This window comes from Athene noctua, chromosome 3 (assembly GCF_965140245.1).
Source record: "Athene noctua chromosome 3, bAthNoc1.hap1.1, whole genome shotgun sequence".
Taxonomy (NCBI): Eukaryota; Metazoa; Chordata; class Aves; order Strigiformes; family Strigidae; genus Athene; species Athene noctua.
The window spans coordinates 60,279,417-60,302,810 of NC_134039.1; the positions used below are offsets into that span (position 1 = coordinate 60,279,417).

At 40.0% G+C, this 23,394-nt stretch overlaps 1 protein-coding gene across 8 annotated transcripts in view; it reads left to right on the forward strand.

The window, feature by feature from the left end:
• ST7 (suppression of tumorigenicity 7) overlaps nt 1-23,394 on the forward strand; it is a 155,681-nt gene that overhangs the window by 64,501 nt on the left and 67,786 nt on the right. For 4 of the 8 annotated variants that reach the window (XM_074903146.1, XM_074903139.1, XM_074903141.1 and 1 more), the window contains exons 2-3: nt 20,124-20,206; nt 23,333-23,374. In XM_074903146.1, the coding sequence (XP_074759247.1) occupies nt 20,124-20,206; nt 23,333-23,374 (125 nt within the window). The remainder of the gene's footprint in view (nt 1-20,123; nt 20,207-23,332; nt 23,375-23,394) is intronic. The other 4 variants (XM_074903140.1, XM_074903142.1, XM_074903144.1 and 1 more) reach the window with 1 other exon arrangement.

Consider the following 23,394-nt stretch of genomic DNA (forward strand, 5'->3'; position numbering starts at 1 on the left):
TCATTCTGCCGCAGCCACTTAATTATCCCCCTGCATAGCTTACTGCTATAACGATGACAGCCTTCTGAAGGCAAAATTAGCAAAATGGCTTTATCTGAATGAGATTTTCATGGAGTTGTTAACCTTACCAGGGAAATGGCAGAGGCATCAGATTGCTAGGGTGAAATCCTGGTCTTGCTAACGTCAGTACCAAAACTTCTCCTGGCTTCAAGGTGATTCCCTTCTGAGATCAGCCACTGACCGAGTGCTTACTAGTGCTTCTCTGTATCTGAATTTTCCCTTCTGAAATGTGAATTTGATGCACACTTAGTTTAGCATTGCAGTTTGAGATCTATGATGGAAAGGACACTGAAATGCTAAATAAATTTGTTAGAAGAGATAATTTCCTCAGACCAATTGTTACAGTTGGAAAAAAAAATCATTCCAGGCACGCAAGCCCTTCTGAAGCAGAAGTCATGTTACTTACTCTGTCTCCTTTTTCCTTTGAGTTACAGAGGCTTTCTTTTGGACATCCAATTCTGGTATTGTCCATGTTGTGGTGGCAGAGCTTTTATGCTTGTGATGGCCTGAAGACAGAAATGAGGTTGAGGTCTGGAAGAACTGGAAAACTCATGGAAGGATGGTAGAAGATAGATTAAGAGACCTCAATTTAGTTGGAAAAAAGTGTTTGGAGGAGATTGCAGTCACTTCACTAGTTCTTCACAGAATGTCATTCAGTCCATTCAGATACTGAGATATGTTTAGATTTTTCCTGGATTTGTTCTTTTTAGTTGGGCAAAGTAACATACCAAATACGGAAGTGTAACGACAAATGGCAAAGGGTTATAAAAGTGCATAGTATGAGAAAAATTAGTAATTAGGCAAACATTGGGAGATTTTGGTTGGCAAGAGATGGTGAGTTCTGTTAATTTCTTTCTATGCCTGCTTTTTGTCTTGTCTCATGATAGACAAGCACTGATCCATGTACTGCAGATGCAGGCCACGTACCCTTCATGCTGTTTTTTCACCCATATTTCATGTACTGTGAAGCGACCAAAAAACCACCACCACCAATACAACTGGAGTGGTCTGGTTATTCCCTGGAATCCCGTATTTCCTTGCAAGGGACATGTTGCTGCACATGTCACTTCATTAATAAAGTTCCTTTTATTAGATATCCAGAAGTTATTTTTCTGTTAGTTGTATATTAAAAAATACCATTATTATGCTGCACTCTAGCAGCTGCAATTAATCCCACTTTAGAAAGTGGCTTCAGACCAGACTGAAAATCTAAAAATAGAACATCATGATGAGTGCAAAGAGAGCAGAACCAGAGTTTTGGGGTACACGTCTCAGTCCCTTTACCTCTGATCATGTCAGTTTGAAAACTGGCATCATATTAGGCTATTTTTGCAGGACTAGGAAGAGTCTTAATTTCTATTTGGTAGGTGCTTTAAGCATTGAGACAAAGGATGCAAGTGCAAAATGGTGTTTATTAACATTTTATAAAAGCCCCAGCAAAATTACCACTATCCTCATTTGTTACAGACTTTCACAGTGTTGCAACTTATAAATTGAAAATAGTATCTGTGTCAAAACAGATAATAGGAGTGTAGTTTGTTGGAAGATTTTTTCATTTGCTGTTGTAGGCCAAAATAGAGACATTATCTTGCTGAAAACATTCATCCAGAAGAGGTCAGAGACAAAGAGATTGGTGAAAAAAATAGTATCAGTAAGATAGGTTAGCTTCTTCATTTAATATCAGGAGTTGTCGTCACAATCTTTTTCTGTTCATCGGGAGAAAAAAAAAGTGTCTGTTAAGAAATTATTTTAGGCTGATGATGTCCCTTTACCTTGAAACAAGACAATAAATGATCCCAATTTTTTGTAGTTCAGAAAAGAGAGGGGAAAATACTGCCCAAGGTCATGAGCCTAAAATCATTGAGCAACTGCAGTCAATATCTTGCATGTATTACTGGGTGTGGAGCTGTCCTGGAGGTTTCAGTACTGGAGCAAACAGTTTTGGCGCAGTTCTTGAGCTGAATCAAACAACCAAAATCTAATTAAACCCTCAGCTTCAATAATAGTATGGGTAAATGCACGGTGCTACTCACAGAGGCTTAGCTGCTGAGCTGCTGAGCTACTGGTACTGTTAAATGGAGATGGAAAGCTAAATCCCTGGGCTGCAAATCCGTCCCTGGAGTCCATTTTAAGCACAGGTTAGTTGGGCAACTGCCTGGAGAGTCTGTCTCAGCATCACAGGAAAGTGAGAAGTTGAAGAAGGTGTAAGAGAGCTTGAGGAAGAAGAAAAAAATACAAGAAGTGATTTCTAGGTTTTTAAATATCTATTTTAACAGGTCCTCTTTTGGCATTAGAAGGTGGATTATAATGAATCCTACTGGTTTACTCTTTGAATCATGAGTCAGAAATTAAGTTACATAAGGTGCAGCATGTGTGATTGATGACATGACCTCTCGCTGTGCTGTTGTGTTTGCCCTGAGCAGTGAATACTGATGCCTGCAGCTATGTCTCCGGGCCTGGCAGCCCCACCCCCCCAATAGGCAGTGTGCCCGGGGCAAGATACTGCACGCTGTATGATAAGGGAGCAGAGTTAGACCTTGAGCCCTTTGGCACTGAACTGTTTTTAACCTCTTTCTCAGTTCTTTCTAATGGAGGAAGTTGTGCCGTGGCTCTCCAATTTCCTGGTAGTGCACCAGGGGAGCTGCGTCTGTCGGGATGGGGTAAGAAATGGCAGTACCTGTAGGAATTTAACACACATCTGGAAAATCTAGGAAGAGTGAGCAAAAATAAGGCATGTGCCTTTTAAAACATATGAAGAGAATCAAAGCTAAACAGAAGTACTCTTATTTCTGAGTTGACAGGATTTGGGGCCAGGGCATCGTAACCCATCATCATGACACCAGGCACCCCTGCACTGCTCCTCCTGATGGCTGTGCCGCCTGGGTGGCATCATTCCCATTCAAGGACCTTGCCCAGGGAGGGCCTGCATTGTCTCTTGCCTGTGCTTGGAAGATAGTGTGTGGCAACTTCTTCAATTACTGATTTCAGCTTCTCGGGGCTTCCTCTCAAAGCAGGGTTCAGTCATACAGAGGCTGCCCTGAAGTGAAAGAGGCAGCCACTGCCATCTCCCCAGGTTATTCTCACGGATGAGCAGCCCTCCACGAGCCTGTGTGCCCTTACCCTACCGGGCAGTACAGAAATCAATTGTGGACTTTATTCTTGCAATAGAACTGGGGCAGTGATGCAATTTCCTTTTATTTAATAGGATTATTTTTTTCCAAGGTTAAAGGAACTATTTCATTCTTCCTTAAAATAAAATAAGTGGCTGTATTTCCTGGTCATCCCCACTTGTTCTTCAAATCTCTTTGTTCATCAACCACTTTTTTTGGAATTTCTTCCCTGCATTTTCAGCTGAACTACAGGGAAATCTGATTTTAGGGAAAGCTTTACAAAATGATTTACTGAGAAAAAATAAATTGTTCTGTGTCAGTGGGGACTTTGACTAGAGTTTTTGCCCATAAGTATTCGTCCCATGGTTGTTTACCATACAATTAGATCGTATAAGGAAAAATGGCAACTTATGCTGAACTCTTCAGAAATGGGTGCTGTTATCGAATCCTGGCAGAAGAGACATAAACTGAAGTTTTGCACTCTGGTTCCTTCTGCTTTCTGAGACCATTCCCAACGCATTCAGATGGGACAGGAGAGGAGGCTGTATCTACACTGCTTTTTTCAAATTACATTGTAAATGGAAACTAAATTGAGCCAGATGACAGCCAGAATGAATAATTTACATGCTGAAGAGGAAGGAGCTGCCATGGAGACAAGCAAGTGGATGCACATCACAGAAATGAAGGCAAGAAGAGGCTTTAAAACTGCTGCAGCGTGAAAGAAAGTAAAAATGGTCTTCTGAGCTGGAAGCTGGTGTGCTAGGGAACTGAATTTACGAACTGAAGGTGTGCCCCGGAGAGATGGAGCCACAAATAATTCAGTCATTCGACCACCTCAGCTGATCTGGTGTATGGAGAGCACTTTGGTTTCCACTGATGCTGGCTTCAAGCAAAAAGTCTTAATGAGCCCATGTGCTATCAGAGCCCCTGTGCTTTCCCTGTCAGCTCTGTGGAGTGCTCCTGGTGAGAAACATTTCAAAGAAAGGGAGTATAACTGTGTTGAAAAAAATTCTGTCTGCTCAGAGCAAAACAGAGAAAGCAGTAGTGGTCTACACAGAAAGAAAATGATACAGTTAATGACTGTGAGTAGAGAATCCCAGTCTTGTTTCATTTTATTTCTTGATTTTGCTTTCTTTTTTCTGTTTATTCAATTTTGTTGGTAAGGATTTGGCAGAAATTGCTTGGTTCCATATTAAATAAGTGTGAAACTACAGGATAAAAATTCACTTTCCCCTTTGCAGCCCAGCTGAAGGCAAGCTGTGCTGCTTGGTATCAGTGTGCTCTGCATGCCAGGGAGGTTCTCCATCCCCTGAGAACATCCTGGGCCACTTCAGTGAAGAGGCCTCTCCTTAACCACTCCTCTGGGGCTTGTTTTCAAACACCCAGGCAGCATGCTGGAACTCAGAAGGGTGTGCTTTATTTAATTATGCATCTGAATTTGTGCTACGTGTTTACTTGTAATTTTGCCTCAGTGGCGCTCATCTAGCATTGCTGCTTCTGTAATATTCGTCTGCATTTCCCAGAACTTCAGTATGGAAAAATGTTTGCAGCATTTTGTAGCAATTCAGTTCTCCTGACATGTATCGATGCAGTCGGCATTTTCTCGCAGCTGAACAGCATTGACAGCAGTGGGACTGGCAGACGGGGCAAAGAGAGCATTGTTTTTCTAAACAACGTTCTCTTGCCATCCCTTTTTGCTTTGCCTCATAGGAGCAATCAAGCATAGGATTAAAAATGTTTCCTTGCTTTTGAAAAGCAGGTAGAGCAACATCCTTAAAAAGGCAGCAAAAACAAGGCAGCAAGCTGTCTGCCTAGCTTGGGTTTGAGACTAACTAAATCTCTGAAGGATTTACCTGTTTGGCAGTATTAAATTAACTTGGGAAAATCGACAATATTAAATTAACTTGGGAAAACTCCTACAGAAAAAATAAAACAGCTTTAGGGAAAAGATAATGACTCTGTCGCATTTAGTTAATTATCCAAATTATGAGTGTACTTCATGAGCAACAAACCTGGAGTAGTTTCCTCAGGAGTCTTACTTCTCAGCAAAAGGAAACCACCGTTTTGAAGCAGTCTAAAAATCTATTATAACATTTCTAATTCAAGAGGTGCATTTTTCCCACAAAGCCATGTTCGTAAGTCCCAAGAAGAATGGATATATTCATTTAATCTAAAAATGAAATGTCTTCAGGTCAAAGGACTTGTTAATGGGGAAAAAAATTCTGAGATTTGAAAAACAGTTAAATATTTTTTGTAGTGTTATGCTTCATTGAAAAAATTGTGAGTGCTTTTGGGAAAAGGTAAATTTAATATTTCTTTATTGATGCAGTCATGCAGAAATCAACAAATCTTGTCCCCCTGCATGTCAGCCAAATAATTTTTTAATACAGCTTCAAAATGGTAACATCTGTTGATACCATTTCAAGCTTGCAGACCTATTGGCATCTCCTGCCTTTGGCTTCTGCTGCCAGTATCAACTCTGGGCTGGCGAGCTGTTGCACATATTTGGGCATCACACTACTTCCCTAAGGCAGCAATGCCTTAACAAGTTCAGATCATTTCCCTTAATTCCCCTGACTGATGATGTTTCATATTTTTGACTTCAGGATCTTTCTGCTCAGTGGCAGCTCTTCACCATGTGAAATACTAATTGCATAATATGAATAAGAACTCTTCGAGGGACCTATTCCTTAATAGTGCTAATGTTGCTGGAGCCCCAAGAAACCTCCTTTGGGGTGCTATTTTCCTTTTATAGAAGTAACAATGAAAATAGGGAGATGGTAGCCAGACACAGTGAGATCCAAACCCAACACAGTAGGTTATATACAGCCTTCACTTTTTCTGCTGTAGGGAATTTTGAAGGCTGCAAAACTATGTTAGTTTTTTGTTATAGTCACCTGTACATACCCTCTCATGCTCTACTTCATCTTCCAACCCCTTTATATAATGAGAGAAGGCAAGTCTGCGTCATGGACTACCATATCTTATACTACCATGATGCCCTGGGACAGGCTGGACCAAGATCAGGTCTGCTGGAAAGCACTAAATGAAATACCTTTCTTTGGATATAATCAGCTATTTTCTGTAATGCCTTTTGGTTGGGAGGATGATAGTACCAGAAACAGCTCTTGGAGGAGGCAAGAACAATTCACTTTGCTGGTGTCTTAGGAAGGTGCTACATGTAAGTGGAGAAACCAACAGGGGAACTATAAATAAATGCAAAGATCTCTGCTGCTTTTGCACACAAAATGTTTCTTAGGTCTCTTCCCAAAGCACAGGCAGGGAACCCAAGCCCCAAAACACTGCATTGAAAGACTCGCAGGCAAGCCAGCCATAAAGCCAAACTTGTTTGCAAATTCTGTGTTGCTCCGGTATTAGATATCCCTAAGTGCATCTCTCTAATGGGCACTTTAGACAGAAAGTCAGCTGCCCTTCTCACAGTGGCATTTCGTGCTTTGAATAATGAACATTAAGGGGTTTGTTGGTCATTTAAAAGCCACAATTCCAAGCACTTAAAACACACTTAGCAGGTTCCGAATCTCTGTTTCGAGCCAAGTGACATTTTGGAAAGCATTAAGTTGTCTCCCACAACAATTTTGTTTCCCTCTTTGAGTTCTCTCTACCAGAGTGTGCTGTGAATCTATCGCTGTATTGATTTTGGTATTGTGCCATTCTCAAAGTTTTCTTCTGGATTTTTCTGCTGAAGCATTTGCTCATTCAGATGTGTGTGTTCAGAGGGGAATTTGCCTCATGGGCCACACACTTGGAGACCACTTTCCTATTGCTCTTCCTCAAGGGCCAGAAGGGAAGTTATTTTCTAACCACATGACTAAGGAAACCTGGGAGTGTATGTGAGGTTTCCCATCTGTTGATTTTTTTACTGACATTCCCCCCCTGAAAAAATTCCAGAAACTTTTGCGATAGGAGAAAACATGGTAAATTCTATCTTCAGAGACATTTTTTTCCAGGGTGATCTGAGTAGGTCAATTTAAAGGACAGCAGAAAAAAATCCCAGTGCATGATCATAATTAACCATCAGTATTTGAGGATTAATGTAGCCGTGGTTACTAGTCCTAGACATACTAATGTGAACAGAAGAGGAACAAGCAAATGCAAGAAAACCACAACACAGATTTTGACAGGCTTTTTTTGCAGCACAACCTTCTCTGGTCACCAGGTGCAGTGGTGAAGCAGCATTCAGTCATGTTCGGAATTGAGTACAGGCAACGGTCACTGGGCTTGCTCAGTGCTCAGGTCTTACCAACCCTTGGAGAATGGAAAACTGAGCTCCTGAGGTTTGTCTCACCTCAGTGAGTCACTGCCTGCTTGACCAAACTTTCAAAACCGTTTCTAATTGCAGACATTCAATTTGAGCCATCTTGGTCTGATTTTTGAGGAACTTGGGAGTTCCTGTACCTCAAGTCAGAGTCAAAGGGGAACTTGCAAAGAGGATCTTCAGCCATTACCTGCCTATGTTTTGAGACCCCAATGTGCATGATACAGTGGAAGGGTAGCGTTGCTGACCACCTGTGCCTCTCCCTTTAGCTCAGCAAAAAACAGTACAAAAACCAAGACATAGCCTGCTACTCACAAAGAGAATTTTTTTTTTTAAGGTGCTTTCTGCATCATGGTATCTGCAACAGAGCTATATTTGATACATGTAGAATATTTCTCTAGAATTATTTACTAAAATGTGAGGGTGCACTCTTCAGCTGCTTGATGTCCACCTGGAGAAGTCAGGTAAATGGGTATTTACTTTCACAGGTTGAAGGCTGGACCTAAATGTAGAGTTTCCAAACACAGCTAGATGTTTTTCCTAGACTTTGAATTTTCAAGCTAGATCCAATACAGTATCTGACTGGGTCAACAACAGGGTTGAGAGACAGGTTATAGTAAGTCCTGTGCTGGTGTTATTTCTCATGCAAACATCTTGTTTATCAGGTATGCCTTGTTTGGCTAATTTAATCCTACATTTTTCACTTCTATCTCCTCATTATTTGGCTTTAGAGGAAAAGAGATTTGGTGGTAGCTGGTGGAGAGTGCTGGGGTTAGTGTATTTGTGCGGTATTTCTGAGCAGCCTGACTGCTGCAGCAGGTCAAGTGACAGTTCTTCACAGTGCTATCGGTGTTGTTGCAGCCCTGCTGAGGTCTGCCTGCAAGTCCTGCCCCACTCCTTCCATGGTCCCTCCTATCTTCATGAGGAGACCTGCCTCTGAAAACGTTCAGTAGTTTTAAACAGAAAAAAATGAAGGAAGATGCTATTGGACAGAATGCTATTTTAGAGTGAAAAATAGTGGGTGTCTTGCACTGCTGTTTCTCCTGGGATTTCATCGAAGGCCAAATCAAATAACATCATTATTGTTAATGTTAATGAGGTAGTCTAAGTGGCATTTTATTTGTCGTCTCATGAAACAAAGCAAGCTTTAGAACTACGGACAGTCCAGTTTTGTCTAGAGGACACACAAGACCTTCGGAGAAGATTGCACTGTAGAGAGACTCACTGCTTGTAGGGACAGGAGGACCACCCTGGCCACAAGATGATTGTGTTTTAAAATTTCATGCTATACATCCATAAGGCCATGTGAGAGGGTGCTCCCTCAGCGTCCACCATGCCATTTGCTGTGCATTTGGTTGGAAATTTTTTCTCTGGACTCTAATGAAAATCTTTATTATGCAAAATTCTCCCCTGAAGTTTGTCTCCTCAACAGTCAGGTCCTGAATGCAGATTGCAGTTCTGTCTACAGAGTTACCACAGAGTCTTTTCCATTTTAATAAGTTTTGAATGTCCCAAGAGACTGGTAGGCAATGGAAATTATACAGCACTTGTCAAACCTGCTGCTATGCTTTCTTTGAAATACCCCAAAATGGAGGCAAAGAGGTAAAAGTTTTGTACTTATCTTCTTTTCAATTTGGTACAATTAGTGTGTGAGTCACTCAGCTTTAAGAATGCTTTGAAGGGGAAAGTTGATTATTAGATACATAGGAATAATGAATCACACTCGATGGAAAATTCATTTTTCCCTTCTTTTTGTGCAACATTGCCCAGACCATCAATTACTGGAAAAAAAAAATCACTGCCTCATATAAAAATTTATCACAGGTAGAAATTTCTCACAGGAGAAAAATGGCATGAACACCCTCTTGGTTTTGTAAGTAGGAAGCACGGATGAGTTTTCAGTGACAGGTTAATAATATTAGCTATTGTAGATCTCTGGAGAGTTTTCATGAGGTTGTTTGCTCTAATTATGAAAATGTGAAAATGTTTTCCAGTCGCCTCTATTCCAAGAAGCACCTTGCAGTTTCTTGTATGCAAAGAGATCAGCATCTTAGAGGCTCTCAAAATAGATGTGCTACATAGATTGAGGCTATCAAGGTTAGAACAAAAATGTCTGGAACAGGATATTTCTCCAGAATTTTTAAAAAAATGTATTTGAAAAATAGTAAAGATTTTAGTCAAGATGCAAATTTCAGCCATGTTTTCTCAATTTTGTTCATTGCCGAGATTATTTTTTTGGATGCACAAAACATGATGATCTTCATCTTTGTATGCCTATGAATGCAACACACAAGCAAGGATGGAAGATGGAGTGGTGCTCCTATCTGTAGGTTTAGTGCTCATAGCAAATCCTGCCTGGAACAAAAGGGAGAACAAAAGGAGGCTGCAGGGCAGGCGAGGGTGCTTTGTTCATGTGTTTCTTTTTGTCTTAGCATGGGAATAGCTCCTCTGAGAAAGGTTTCTGGATAATGGGAACCCATGGGATATTTTCTCTTTTGTGGAATGCCAATAGTTGGTGGTGAAAACTCTTTTCGTTATTTGTGTCTCTAGAGTAGATTAGCCTTTGTTATCTGTGGCATTGGAATTAATCACTGTGGCAAACTTTTAGTTTAGGGTATTCTTTAGACAACTAATGAACCAAAATCAGAAAGATTTAATGGAGCTGTTACCTCCCTGAGTGTTGCATGAAAGAAGAGGGCCAAACTTACCCTGTTCCATTGAGAGAACTGTGCTGATTTGGTGCTTGGAACAAAAGCCATTAATTGTCTTAAATTATTCCAGATAATGAGGTTTAGTAATTGGCTTTTGCTTTAATACAGCTTTGAAAGGCTAAACCACATAAATCTGTGTAATGCTTCAGAATAAGTGACGGTTAAGGTAACAGGTAGGCTTGACTTCACAAACAGTGCCTGTCCAAACTGGATAAAGCCATATCAGTTCAGTTACATGAATGATTAGTTAAGAATAATTTTAAAATACCGATTTGTGTGAACAATTTGGGGCACAGAGTGAAAAAGGTAATTTTGTTGCAGTGTTTAGGTACATCTTTGCAATGAAATACATTACAGCTGATTTTCAATAGAGCCCAATTGCTGCGTGCCTTAAATTTAAGACTTAAAAAAAGTCTTAAAATCATCTACCTAATAAACTGTGCAACAGCTGTACTCTGAAGAGCTCAGTATACTCCTGCTTTCTCTTACAATTGTGTATCTAAACGAAGGTAGAAAATGTCTTTACACGGTGATACTCTGCAGTCACATGAGAGACAGTCAAGAAATGCATCCTTATTTGACTATAGCATCACCTCAAGATTTCCCCTGGTTTTGTGTATGTGCCGATACACACACATGCTGATATGTTGTGGTTAGAAAGGGAAACCACAAGCTGACTGTGAAGGTGCCTTCTCCAATATCTGAACTGGTTCTGCCTACAAAGACACCTTGTACCATTGCACAGCAGAGGAAACCCCCCATCACAAATATTAGAGAGTGCTTCCTCATGCAGTGCAACACTGAAGTAAAAATTAAGACAAAGACTCATATGTTTCTTGAAACTTTAAAATCTGCAGGGGAGATGTGTATAAAGACAGAATTTCAAATCAATTTGCAAGCAACCTGAATTTAGAAGAATTGAGGCTGGAAGTGTTGCAAGAGAATTTAACTAAGAGCCAAATGACATCCACACCTCTAAAAATCCGAATGTTGATATCTCTACTCAGTATGTCATTGCTTATCCTTTGTACCTCATTCATACTTGGCTTAGTTCCTCCCTTCCACGTGTATATTAATACCAGAAGTCTGCTTTTAGCATTAGGACACTATGATGATCATAAAGAAATGCAGAGTAGTTCAATCCCTGACAGCTAAGGGCTGTAAGATCCCAGGAAATGGTTTCATCCTCATTTTCTTTTTCTTTAAATGGAAATGCTGCAGGGGTTTTTGGTTTTATTTTTGGTTTTTAAACGTGATCTTTTTGTTGCCAATATGTTAGCAAATCTTGGTGTTCACGCAGCATACTCTGCAATTAACAGGAGCTGTGTAATTAACTCATGTCAGCACTGCATTGTGAAAGCAAGAGGAAATGTCCCTGTCCCTTGGCAGGGGCAAATACATGGCAGCAAATTTGCATTATAATAGCTGCTTTCAGGGGGGAAAGTTGATCTTTTTTTCTCCATATTTTCATTCTCCCCAAATCCACAAGGTAGGAAGTTCATGATCTCATACAAACGGAATAGTAAAATACTGTGTTTGAGTCTAGATATCCTAAGTTGGTTTTAGTATTTAAATTCACAAAGCGAACGTTTTTCTTGGGGTGGGTATAGCACATCCTGTGCCTGTGTATTCCTGGGGGAAAGTGTAGTAGCTGACCTTAGTAGGACATTCTGGGAAGATGTAATTGGAGATGGGAATCTTTACTAGCATGTTGTGTTAAGTGCCTTAGTTTGTGAGACAAGGCTTTGGGGTGTATTTGATACCAAGGAATCACTTGTTGATGGTACCTCTTCCTGAATGACCAAAACTGTTAGTGTTGGCAGTCTTGTTTCTCCCAGTGAAGATACTTCTGAATCGCAAAACATCTTTTGCTAAAGTAAAAATAACTTCATTTACGTTCATGTTACATGTGTCATTCTTTGTGTGTCTTTCTTGCTTTTGCTGTTTTTGTCTCAGTGTTAATCTTTCTACACATATTCATTTTTATCTCTTCCATTTTTTAATTTTAACTCTTCTCTGTATTATACTTGTCTGTCTTTGATCTGGTTTTCTTTTCTTTCCCCTTTCCCAAGTCACAGTAGTGTCTTAAGTAGTTTTTTATCTTCCAGATCTGGTTTCCTCAATTCACCTGTATGTCCTTCTGCCTTCTGTTCTGTCATGGCTCTTGTCTCTTATCAGTTATGTTTCCCTGTATATTATTCTCATTGGGGATGAGCAATCTTAATGTCTAACAGGCTGAATGGTTAATGCACTCTGAAGGACACGGTATATTCATGTAAGTCCCAAAAGCTCCAGAACCAGCACAGGCTAATTCCTGCTAGGACTGCTAGAAATTTGACCAATTTGATAACTTTTGGACATTACAACATGAATATAGAGCTGATGCTGAAAAGCAGGCCAGCACTGATCATTATGTCACTTTGGTTTTCAGATATTTAATGCATTAAAATGTTGAGGAGAATGATTAAATTGAATTTGTTAGCAATCTCCAGGTATGGTTGTTTGGGAAAAGATGGACTGAATTCACTACAATTTGTTTCAGTTTTCTGTGCTGGATATAATTTGCTCAGTGGGCCGCTGGATCACAAAGAGGAGAGAATGGTATTGGCGTCATCTGCAACCTTCAAAATTCTTTATTTTTCAGTTATAAGTAAATGAATTTGAATGTTTTGCCCTGGAACTGGTACGGTATTATTGCCTTCTCTTTCTTCACTTTGGGCTTCACTTTGTGGATTGAAGCCTCTCCCATGATACCTGACTTCTCTCCATAATAGACCATCCCTACTCACTCTCCCTTTTTATTGTGGTAAAGGTATTCTGTTCAAAGGGAAAACCTACTTTTGAGATGTGGAAATATGGAAGAGAAAATGTGGTGGTCTTCAGTCCAGAAAGTTTTATTTCACTTATTAGAAATATCTGTAAGGGCAGAACTTTGATTATGCACAACTATGTAGTTAATCAGAGCTCATTATTTATCTGAAGTAATAGGTAGCACATCACCATTTTTTCTCACCTGGGCTCTGATCCAGCATTCACTGAGAGCAACAGACTTCACCGGCCATAAACTTAGGCTCCAGATGTCTGAATGTGACTCTCACTCAGCCTTACACCTTTAGGACAAGAGTAGGTGGTTAAACAAAATGAGCGGGCATCTGGATCTCCTTGTGCACAGCACAGAGACACTGTTAGTTTCTGCCTGGAATGGCCACGTGTTTGCTTCTGAGTGACAAATGTCTTCAAGTTTTGAAAACAGATCTAGACAAAAGGCCTTACAGAAGGAAGTTGGGTAGCATTTGCAGCAAGTAAAAATGAAACTCACTCTGCAGCATTCTTAAACTTTTGAATGCTTACTTCTTCTTTGGTAATTTCTTCAAGAAGTCTGAAGAAGTTAAAAAAACTTAGTAGCTTCCCAGGGAAAACCCTAGTAAATAGTAAAAGTTGTGGTTTGGTTTTGGTCTTTTTTGGTGTGGTTTGTTTTTTTTTTTTTCCCCTGAGACAATACGCCGGGCTAGCTTTAAATCTGGTAGGGCTTGTATTTATATTGAGCTGGAGGCCATCATAGTTTATAATGCATAATTCAGCCTGACCCTAGCATGTTTTCCCAAAAGTGTATTGTTAACATTCTTACAAGGGATGGTTTGAGGATTCAAAAAGGTTATGTATAAGTAGTTCAATTAATGTCAAGAGTATGCAGCACTTTGTACTCAGAGAGGGGAATGTTATGCATTTGTTAAAAGTAGTTTATTGAACTTTATTTTGACCTCTTTGCTGACACTTTGGTAGAGTTCTTCACTGCTGCAACAACTTTGACGTAAGGGGCTGCATTAATCGATGCTGAAATGTCCTGTGAAATAAGCTAGTCACTGCCCCATCCTCTGTACAATGCTTGAACACAAACTTGAATGAATGGTTGCAGTGAAAAGAAGTTGAATTACTGTGTCAGAGGTCTTCAACGACAGGTTTCTTAGCTTGTCACCTGTCTAAAGGATTTGGGCTCTTGGCACTGGTGTTACAAGAATTTGCATTGGTCTGCATGCTGAGCAAATATTATGGAGAGTGAAGACAGAAAGAGCAGCAAAATTTCTTAGGGATACAGATATTTTACTCATGATAACTTAAGGACCAGTAATGCACTAGAAGGGCTCTGTAACTATAAGCTTTTTTATGTTTTCTGGCTATTCGTTCTCATAAAAGTTACAACTGTACCCAGAAACCTTGTCTCACTTAGGAACACAGAGGTACTGGCACAAAAAGAGCTATGCCTTCATGTGTATTTCAATATGTTTGGGTTGTTTATGTTTGATCTTCAATTCTGGATCTGCAGTGCATCTTTTTATACTAAGTTATTGATATATATTTCATTTTATCTGTATTTTAAGATAACATTCTGTTCAGGGAATTTTTTTCCTCTTACAAGTGCCATAAATTATATGGTCCTGTCTTGGCTTGGTCTGTTTTGTGCATATGATTTATGTAACATTGCCATTAAATTTTTATTTGCACTTTATGGTGCAAGCTGCGTAGCCTCACATTCAGAAGCAGGTGATGGAGCTGTCATTTTAGTAGATCCACACATGGGAATAGTAGGTAGTTTGCAATACTCTCTCCCCTAATGATCGTCTAATGTAATTAACTGATACAGCAGCAGGATGATACTTTGAGCAGTTTAACCCCAGTATTTCCCTCCTACTGTGGTTCCTCACATGCTTGAAATCTGAATGCCTTAAGTCCTTGAATAAATTTGTAAAGCAACAGTGTTTTATCAGCTTGAGTGATACATTTTACATAATTCGAGGATTTTGTTGCTTGAAAAATATCTGTGTTTTCCTCTCTTGTTTATTCCCATGTTCAGAATGAATCACAAGTACTGTCAATGAATAACACAGGTAATAGGAATGAAACACAATCAGCTTTCAAGAACATTTCAATTGCCTCTTTTGATTAGCCTCAACAGGGAATATTAGGTATGACTTGTGAGCTTTTTTAGCTTTTCTGCCATGAATTGAATAGGATGTAAATTCATTTCTGTGAGCATGCACAGTTAGCAATGAAATAACAGTCCTTCCCTAAATATTATACAATAGGGTGGAACGATTTACCAGTGTAACTTAGGCACCTTTGGAAATGTAAATAGTGCCTTATTCTGGATGACTCAAGCATGACTAAAATGAAAGTAATAAAGAGAAGGGAAGAAAGAGCAGGGTGGGTATTTGTAAGGCCATGAGCCGACATGTTTGGCTTGTTTAGACAGCATTTATAGGTCATGCTGGTTTTCCTTAAAAAAAAACAGACTGTACTGTATTCCATCATCTCTACTAACACACCTAAAATAAATGATTAATTGTCAAAAGCCTGTGGAAATAATTGGGATTTGATAGTAATTTCAAATGAGTTGGCACTGTAGGAACATCAGGCAAGTTTCTTTCTCTTAGATACTCATTAGTTGCCCCTTTAAGTTCTATAAAGTTACAGACAAGAGATGATACTCCAAGCTGAATAACTGCACCATCTTCCCTTTGTGGACAGATATAATTAGGCAATCACTGGCATGTTATTAATTCAGAAGAAAGGACATACACCTTTTGCTGGTGATTCTACTTGGCTTCTTTATTCTTCAGTCATCTTCTGCTGATATGTTCAGCTCTCATTTCTCTGCTTCTCAATCCTGCTACTTCATCGAATGGAGATAGAGGAGAAAAATACTGCTATCCAAATTTAGGCAAATGGACATTTGGCATTATTTAATGGCTCTAGTTTAGTGCAACACACTGAAGGAAATCTGAGTCCACCACAGGATGGAGGTACTGGATGTGAGAGTGATTTCTTCAATGTCAGAATGCTCACTGTAAAGAAATGTTCTCTTTTGAATAATGATATATATCAGTGTTGTGGTTTGAGCTCAGAGGGCAACTGAGCACCGTGCAGCCACTCACTCCCCCTTTCCACCCCAGTGCTGAGGAGGGAAGCAGAAGACCCAGGAATTTGAGATAAGGACAAGGAGGGATAACCTCATCCTTTAAGGCATAGGCAAAACCCAGACTCATTAGGGGAAGAAAAAAAGAACATGCATTTAATACACACTAACAACAATAGACAGAGTGGGACCGTGAGAAGTGTTACCACATCTTGAAAACACCTTCCTCCATCCTTTCCTTCTTCTTGGGCTCATCTTTGCTTCTGATTTCTCTACCTTCTCCCCCCACAGCAGCACAGGGGAGCAGGGAATGGGGCATGTGGTCAGTCCTACCACTTCTTCCACCTCGGGATGGGGGGACTTCTGGCATTCTTCCCCTGTTCCAGCGCAGTTTCCCTCTCACAGGAGACAGTCCTCCACAAATTCCGACATGAGTCACTCCCACGGGTGTGTGGGTCACCCTCACATGTTGCAATCCTCCCAGTACTGAACTTCAACAGCAGGGCCTCCTTCTCATAGGGTCCTGGCCTCCTTTGGGTGCAGTCACCTGGGTCGGCGTGGGGCCCCCCACGGGCTGCAGATCGGTATCCGCTCCACTGTAGACCCCCATGGGTGGCAGGGTGGGGTGGCTCTGGTGCACTTCCTCCCTTTCTCCTCCTTTCCTCCACTGACCTTGGTGTTCACACAGATGTTCTCCTCACAACTCCTCCTCACAACTCCCCCAGCTTCTCCCAGGTTACCCTTTATTTTATTTATGTTATCGCAGAGGCACAGTTAACTGGCCTGACATTGGTGAAAAGGCAGGTCCAACTGGGAGCCAGGGGAGATTCAAGAAGCTTCTCACAGGGGGCCACTGCTGTAGCCCCCTCCCCTGCTACCAAAAAGCCCCTGCCACTCGCTCAAACCAGGACAAATAAGCCAAAAGTGGGTTAATTTTCACTTTTGGGATTAATATTATGAGAACTAGGCCTTGATGTAGTTTCCACCAAAACGATGACTGAATTGCCATTGACTTCAGAATAAAAATAGTCTGACCATAGATCCTCCAGTGCTTAGTTTTACTGCTTTGGAGATATGTTTCTATATTAGAAAGTGTTTGCTTTTGTTAATAATTATTTATGGAGACAAAAGGACTGTGAGGGTTGTTAATAACTGGCAGAAGTTGATAGTTTTCATAATGGAACAAAGATTCTTACATTTAATAGTGGGAAGAAGAATGGAAAAAGGATTAGGGAGATATAGTCCAGATAAACAGCTCTGGTAGTTAAGTGCAACTGGAGCAAATCTACTGAGCTATTCCAGTTAGCTGGGAGTCTGGCCCATACAATCTAAAAGCATCCAGTGTTACACCTGTTCACCTTACCAGTTCCCATGACTAAGCTGTAAAAGTGAAGAATTGTAGCAGCCTGTATTGAAGAGCATAAAGGAGCACCAGTATACATGCAAGCAAAGAAGAGAGGAGTAACACAGGTGCAAATGACAGATAAATAAAATCCTATCTCCATTCAGATCTGAGGGTTTGTCTACAAATCAGTATACATTGCTGGTAAAAGAGTGGTGATGGAGAAAAGCTAACAACATTTCTTAACAGCTTCATTCATTCTATTCCATTGATGAGCTCCCTGGAGCTAATGTGTTGAGATGGCTCTTCCAAACAGGGATGCATTTCCCAAAGCAAATTTTATTTATGGCAGTCAGTGATGATAAGTGAGTATCTCATCACTGCTTAAGAAACTTTGTTCTCCTTGCAGCATTTCTTAGTTAAACAGGCAAGGGGGATTTAAAGCCAATAGACTATACCGTTATTCAATGGATATCCTCATGTGGAATCTTCTAAAACACAGGAGACTTCGGTAGCTTCACAGATTTGGAAATCTAATTTCCTCCAGGATAATGGGAAAATTTTTCCAGTTTAATAGGAACAATTCCAGCATTCCATGAGCTATGAAACCATGGCGGAGGAGTGGAAGAGAAAGCACCTCTGTAAAAAGTCTCCTGCTGCCTGGCTTTTCATGTTATTGTTGGCACTGCAGCAGCATTGTCCTACATGGGGAACATGGACATCTATATCCCGTCATAGCATATTCTCTCTCAGAAATATCCTGACCTAAGCAGAGGAAGTAATTTCACTGGCAATTTGAAATTTCCCCAGTGACATAGTTTGATTATGTCTCTGGCTTACGTTTACATTCCAGAATGAGGAATGTTTCTTCTAAAGGACTCATGGTGGTTGGTAGAAGCCAAAGCTATTTCAGTCTCTTCATTCCTCATCCTTCTGGGGCTGAAGAAAGCAGGGACTACTATTTCAAAATCAGCTTGTATTAGACATTTAAAAAAAGGAAGAATGGGAACAGAAAGAAAAAAAAAAGTTGGAAAATTCTGACTATTTGCATAGAGGTGGCATAAATCAGTGTAGCTCTGTAGCACACAGTAAAACTGGGGATGTTATGCTGATTTAAACTAGCTGACAATCTGGCATCCAACTAATTTGTGAAAGAAAATATACAATGTAATTAAACACCACTAACCTTACTGTATCAGCTTGGTTCTTAATGCCACTCCAATGGAGCAAAAAATGACACTTCCATTTTAACAGTTCATGGCTTTTTCAAGAAAAAAATACAGAAAATATGTAGTCAAAAGCCAAACAAAGCAGCTGAATTGCAGGGTTTAAATCTCTTTTTGTGATGTGTTTCTGGAAAAAAATTTTCTCTTACTGGTCATGGAAAACTAATAATATATTTGCTGAAGTGTATCCTGCTGTTGTCTTCTCTTCACTTTGTGGCTCCATATTATTTAATATCAGTAAGTGTAATTTCTAAAAGGAACAGAATGAACTGAGGGCCTCCCACCTACATATGCAGATCTTCTATCAGCGTTTTTTAATGACTGCTAGTCTGCTACAAGCCTTTTAAATTTACCTGCTAATTATTCTCAGTTCCCTCTTCAGTCATGGATGCATATATATACACAAATATATATGCGTGTATATACATATATGTATAGATGTATGAGAAATACTTTGACGCTGGTTAAGGATGAGAGCAGTAGAGTTTTTTACAGAAGGTATTCTAACCCTCAGTATAGTTTAATAGAGAATGTTTCAATTTGTGGAAGATGGAGGTGATGGGAAGTTGAGAGTTTTCTTTAAACATCTAGAATTTAGTGAAAGAGCTCCATTTCTCCCTAGTAGCTTCTGTAGAGTGATCCAAAACCTGTAAAAACATTATTTATTCTGTTAAGGCCACTGGGATTTTCTGTGGGTGCTGAGTATGACGACCTGGTGATTCTCTCAGCAGCTTCCAAAATGGGATATGGCTAGAAAAGCCCTTTGAATTTCTAGAAGCCCGTACAGATGGAATTGCCATTCCTTGCAGCTTGTCTGGCTTTGCTTCTGACCTAAATTTCAAATAATCTGCACAGCTATTATGATATTAATCCTTAATTATCAGAAAGCCAATTAGATCCAATCTGTTGTATGAATTTATTCACTGTTTTCATACTGAGTAGTTCACCAACTTTACTGCAGTGGAATGAGTTAGGGAAATGTTGTTATCTCCTACTTTATAAGTGGAGGAACCAAGGTAATGAGAAGTAAAAGGCTTTAAAAAGTTTGTCCAGATAATTTCACCAGGATCATACAGGATGTTGAAACAATATTGGATGCGAGACATTGAGATCTACCTCTAAGATTTCTAACTGCAATGGAGCAACAAAGACAGATAATAAAATGTCTTCCATATATCATGGGGAATCCTGAACTCAGTGTCAGTGGAGCGCTGACTGGAATAGGAAAAACATGTGTGCAAATGTTTTCCAATGCCTTGTGATTGACTCTGTTGTGAATAAAAAATTCTGCATGTGGCAATCTAACACTGCTTTATCACATGTTAGGCAGATGGAACAGGATGTTCTTTAAATTGTCTTTTTTATCAGAATTAAGATAATACTTACCTGAAGTTGGAAAGTAGTTGGGAGGAGGATGAGACACATGTTCGGAACATGTCCTGTTCTTGTACTCATGGTTTCTTTTCTTTTCTTTTCTTTTTCAGTGAGTATGTTTTTGAACACATTAACCCCCAAGTTCTATGTTGCCCTGACAGGCACTTCCTCATTAATCTCGGGACTTATTTTGGTAAGTAAATATATTAAAATCACTTTACAAATTGATCTTGTTATCCAGAATGGGATTTCAGTCTTTATCCAGATTAATAGATGTCTTCTTTTTTTCTTCATACTTACATTTCTGCAGTACATAAAATTTGTATTTCTTCATTTGTACTTCTTTTTCTGTGGAAACAAAATTAAAAGAATGTTTCAGTGCTATATGTCTTTGAAGAAAAGAAGTCTTGAAGGACAATGCGCCCCTTTAACAACCCTATAGTAATTCATAACAAGTATTTGCACATTTCTGTTTACATCAACAAGTCCTACAGAAATAAAAAGCCAGTAAAAAGAAGAGGATGCGAGGTACCAACTATCTCAGCTTAGTGTGGTCCTATTAGAAAGTTACAACAGGACTTATTAGAGAAACAGCAAGCAGAATATTAGCAGTAAACCTAGTTCTGGTGCCAGGATTCCAAGGGATAATTATTTCAGATCTTCACTTTAAAAATCTTTCTCAATACATACCTGCCTATTTACTTAAAGGTCTGAAGGGTGTTTTAAAACCATTTTAAACTCCCTCCTATGTAATCCCTGAGAGCTTTGTTGTTCAGACTGATGCAGTGGAATGAATCATAATACCATCACAGTGCAGGAGTCCAGAGCAGAACGTTTGCTCTGAATTTTTTTCAGCGTCTTCATAGAAACAAATGCAGGTAAAAAAAAATCTAAGAATCTTCACGGTGTACTTAGGGTATTATGCTTAGACTGGGCTGTTCTCTTTCCTCACTGCTGAGAGCTGGCTTTCTATTTGCAAGAATAGAATAGAATAGAATAGAACAGAATTTCAGTTGGAAGGGGCCTATGACGATTATCTAGTCCAACTGCCTGACCAGCTCAGGGCTGACCAAAAGCCAAATGCCTTTTAAACATTGACAGGCTTGGGGCATCAACCACCTCTCTAGGAAGCCTGTTTCAGTGTTTCACCACTGTCTCAGTAAAGAATGTCCTAATGTCCAGTCTAAACCTTCCCTGGTGCATCTTTGAGCCATTGCCATGTGTCCTATCACTGCATACGAAGGAGAAGAGATCAACACTTCCCTCTTCACTTCCCCTCCCCAGGGAAAGGTTGTCTTTTAGTCTTCTTTGTTCAATCAGTGTTAGATCCTTTGACTAAAAACAAGTTGTTTGCTTTAAAAATCTGCTGGATACAAGCTGCAGACCATCCCTCACCATACCAAACTAGGCATGTAATTGGGAGACCACTGAGTCCAATTTTAGGAGTGTAGTTATCATAGGGGTAAGTGGAGAGAGACATGGCTAGGGGCTAGTTCACAGCACCTCAGATCTACTGACCTCAGAGAAACCTGAAAGCAACAAAGATCCTAACTAAGCTGTTACCAGTTTCACATGCGAAATCTGCACCTCTCTCTTCCACATTGCCTGTAGCTGATGTAGACAAAGAAATTGCATCCTTGACTCCTGAATGCTGGTGAGACTCTAATCACATAGATGATTTCAGGTAGAAAGCATCAGGTGCACTACTGCTGTGCCTTGCTCTGGGGTTTCCTTGTAGCAGAAGGCAATTACTTAATGTCCGCACCTTGGGCATTCATCATCCTTGTATAGATTGAGCCCCAAAGCACAGGACAGAGCTCCAGAGGCATCAGCAGATCTCTCAGAATGTGAATAGAAGCCAGACCTGTAAGACTTGGATTCAGCTCAGCACAACTCACTCAAATGCATGGGAGAAAAATACTGAATTTTACATTCAGTACTGTCACTCAGAAAAAATAAACATTTAAAAAGCCAAGCCCCACCAAGATGAGAAGGAATGAGAGGAATAACACAGGTTTCACAGGCACAATTATATATTTGTTGTTAGAGAGTGAAGACAGCAGGAGGAGGTGGCCAGAAAAGGACAATTTGTGCGCTGTTGGGCCTATGTGGAAATACCTCACAGAATCAAACAGGAACAAAAACCCTAAAGAGAGACTAAATTATATGAAACTAAATTGTGTATAGCATGATTGCAAATGTAGGTACATTTTATACTGTAGTCATGAAGGCAGTTTCTGAGGAATGAGCTCAGTATGAGACTCTTGTGAGCAAGAAATTTCTAAGTGCTGTACTTTGATGGAAAGTACAAGAAGGAAGTGGCAAGGAGTATTGCAAGATGTGTGATATGAAGAAGGGGCAGAAGGGCACTGATAGAAGCCTTCCAAGAAGAGATTAGACTGAGTGAGCCTTAACTGAAAAGAAATCACTAAATGCTGCGTGACAAAGTCCATTATGAACAAGTTGAAGAACAGCAAGGTGATGGAGGTATTAGACACAGAATGAAAGAAGATTGAAAGCCTTTTTTTGTGGACCTTCACTACTGCTATCAGTTGTTGTCTGCTGTTCATATGCCGCCATCCTAAGTGTGCAGAAGATACATAGGCCAGGCAGCTAGCAGCCAGGAACCCTAGACTATAGGGTCCATTGCCTGTGCTGAGAGGAACATGGGATCTGTAAACTGAGTGATGGAAAAGGAACTTAGCAGACATGATCATGGAAAAAAGAAACTGCAAGTTGAGCAGACCATGCATCAGGAAAGACAGATAGAACTGGAAAGTTCTAGTGAGGTAGTGCTAGCCCGTCACTAGCCCAGTTCTGCTTCAGATCAATTATTTCTTAATAATCTTGCTGTTTACCAATATTGCCTGCATTACCACCCACTTAACTTGTCACACTACACAGCACCTGCAGTTCTAAAGGATTCTTAGTCCTGCTAATGGTATTAAGTGACACTCTTTCATAAAATAAACATTCTCTTGTCAAATCTACATTGCAGGGGCATTTTGCAGACTAGATGTAGTAATATTCCTTGGAATTTTCCACCATATGGTCTGGCAGATTTCTCTCTGTTATCAGTTGGCTGCAATTCCTAATCAGAAGGAGAAATCACAGCACTGCAGGTTATGAAATGATGGAAAATTCCATCCATTTCAAAACTGTGGTAACCAATGGGAAAGTGAATGCTTTTCCTATTTCATGTTTGGGTCATGAAACAATGACTCTGCAGAGTTCAGCTTTGGGCAATTGCATGCTACGTGACTCCTTTGCAAAACACTGCTCTCTTGTCTCATTTTGTTTCTTTGTTTTCATTCTTTAGGTAAAATTCTGGCCTTGCTGTAGGCAATGTGACTTAAATGAAGTAAGGATTTTAGACCTTTT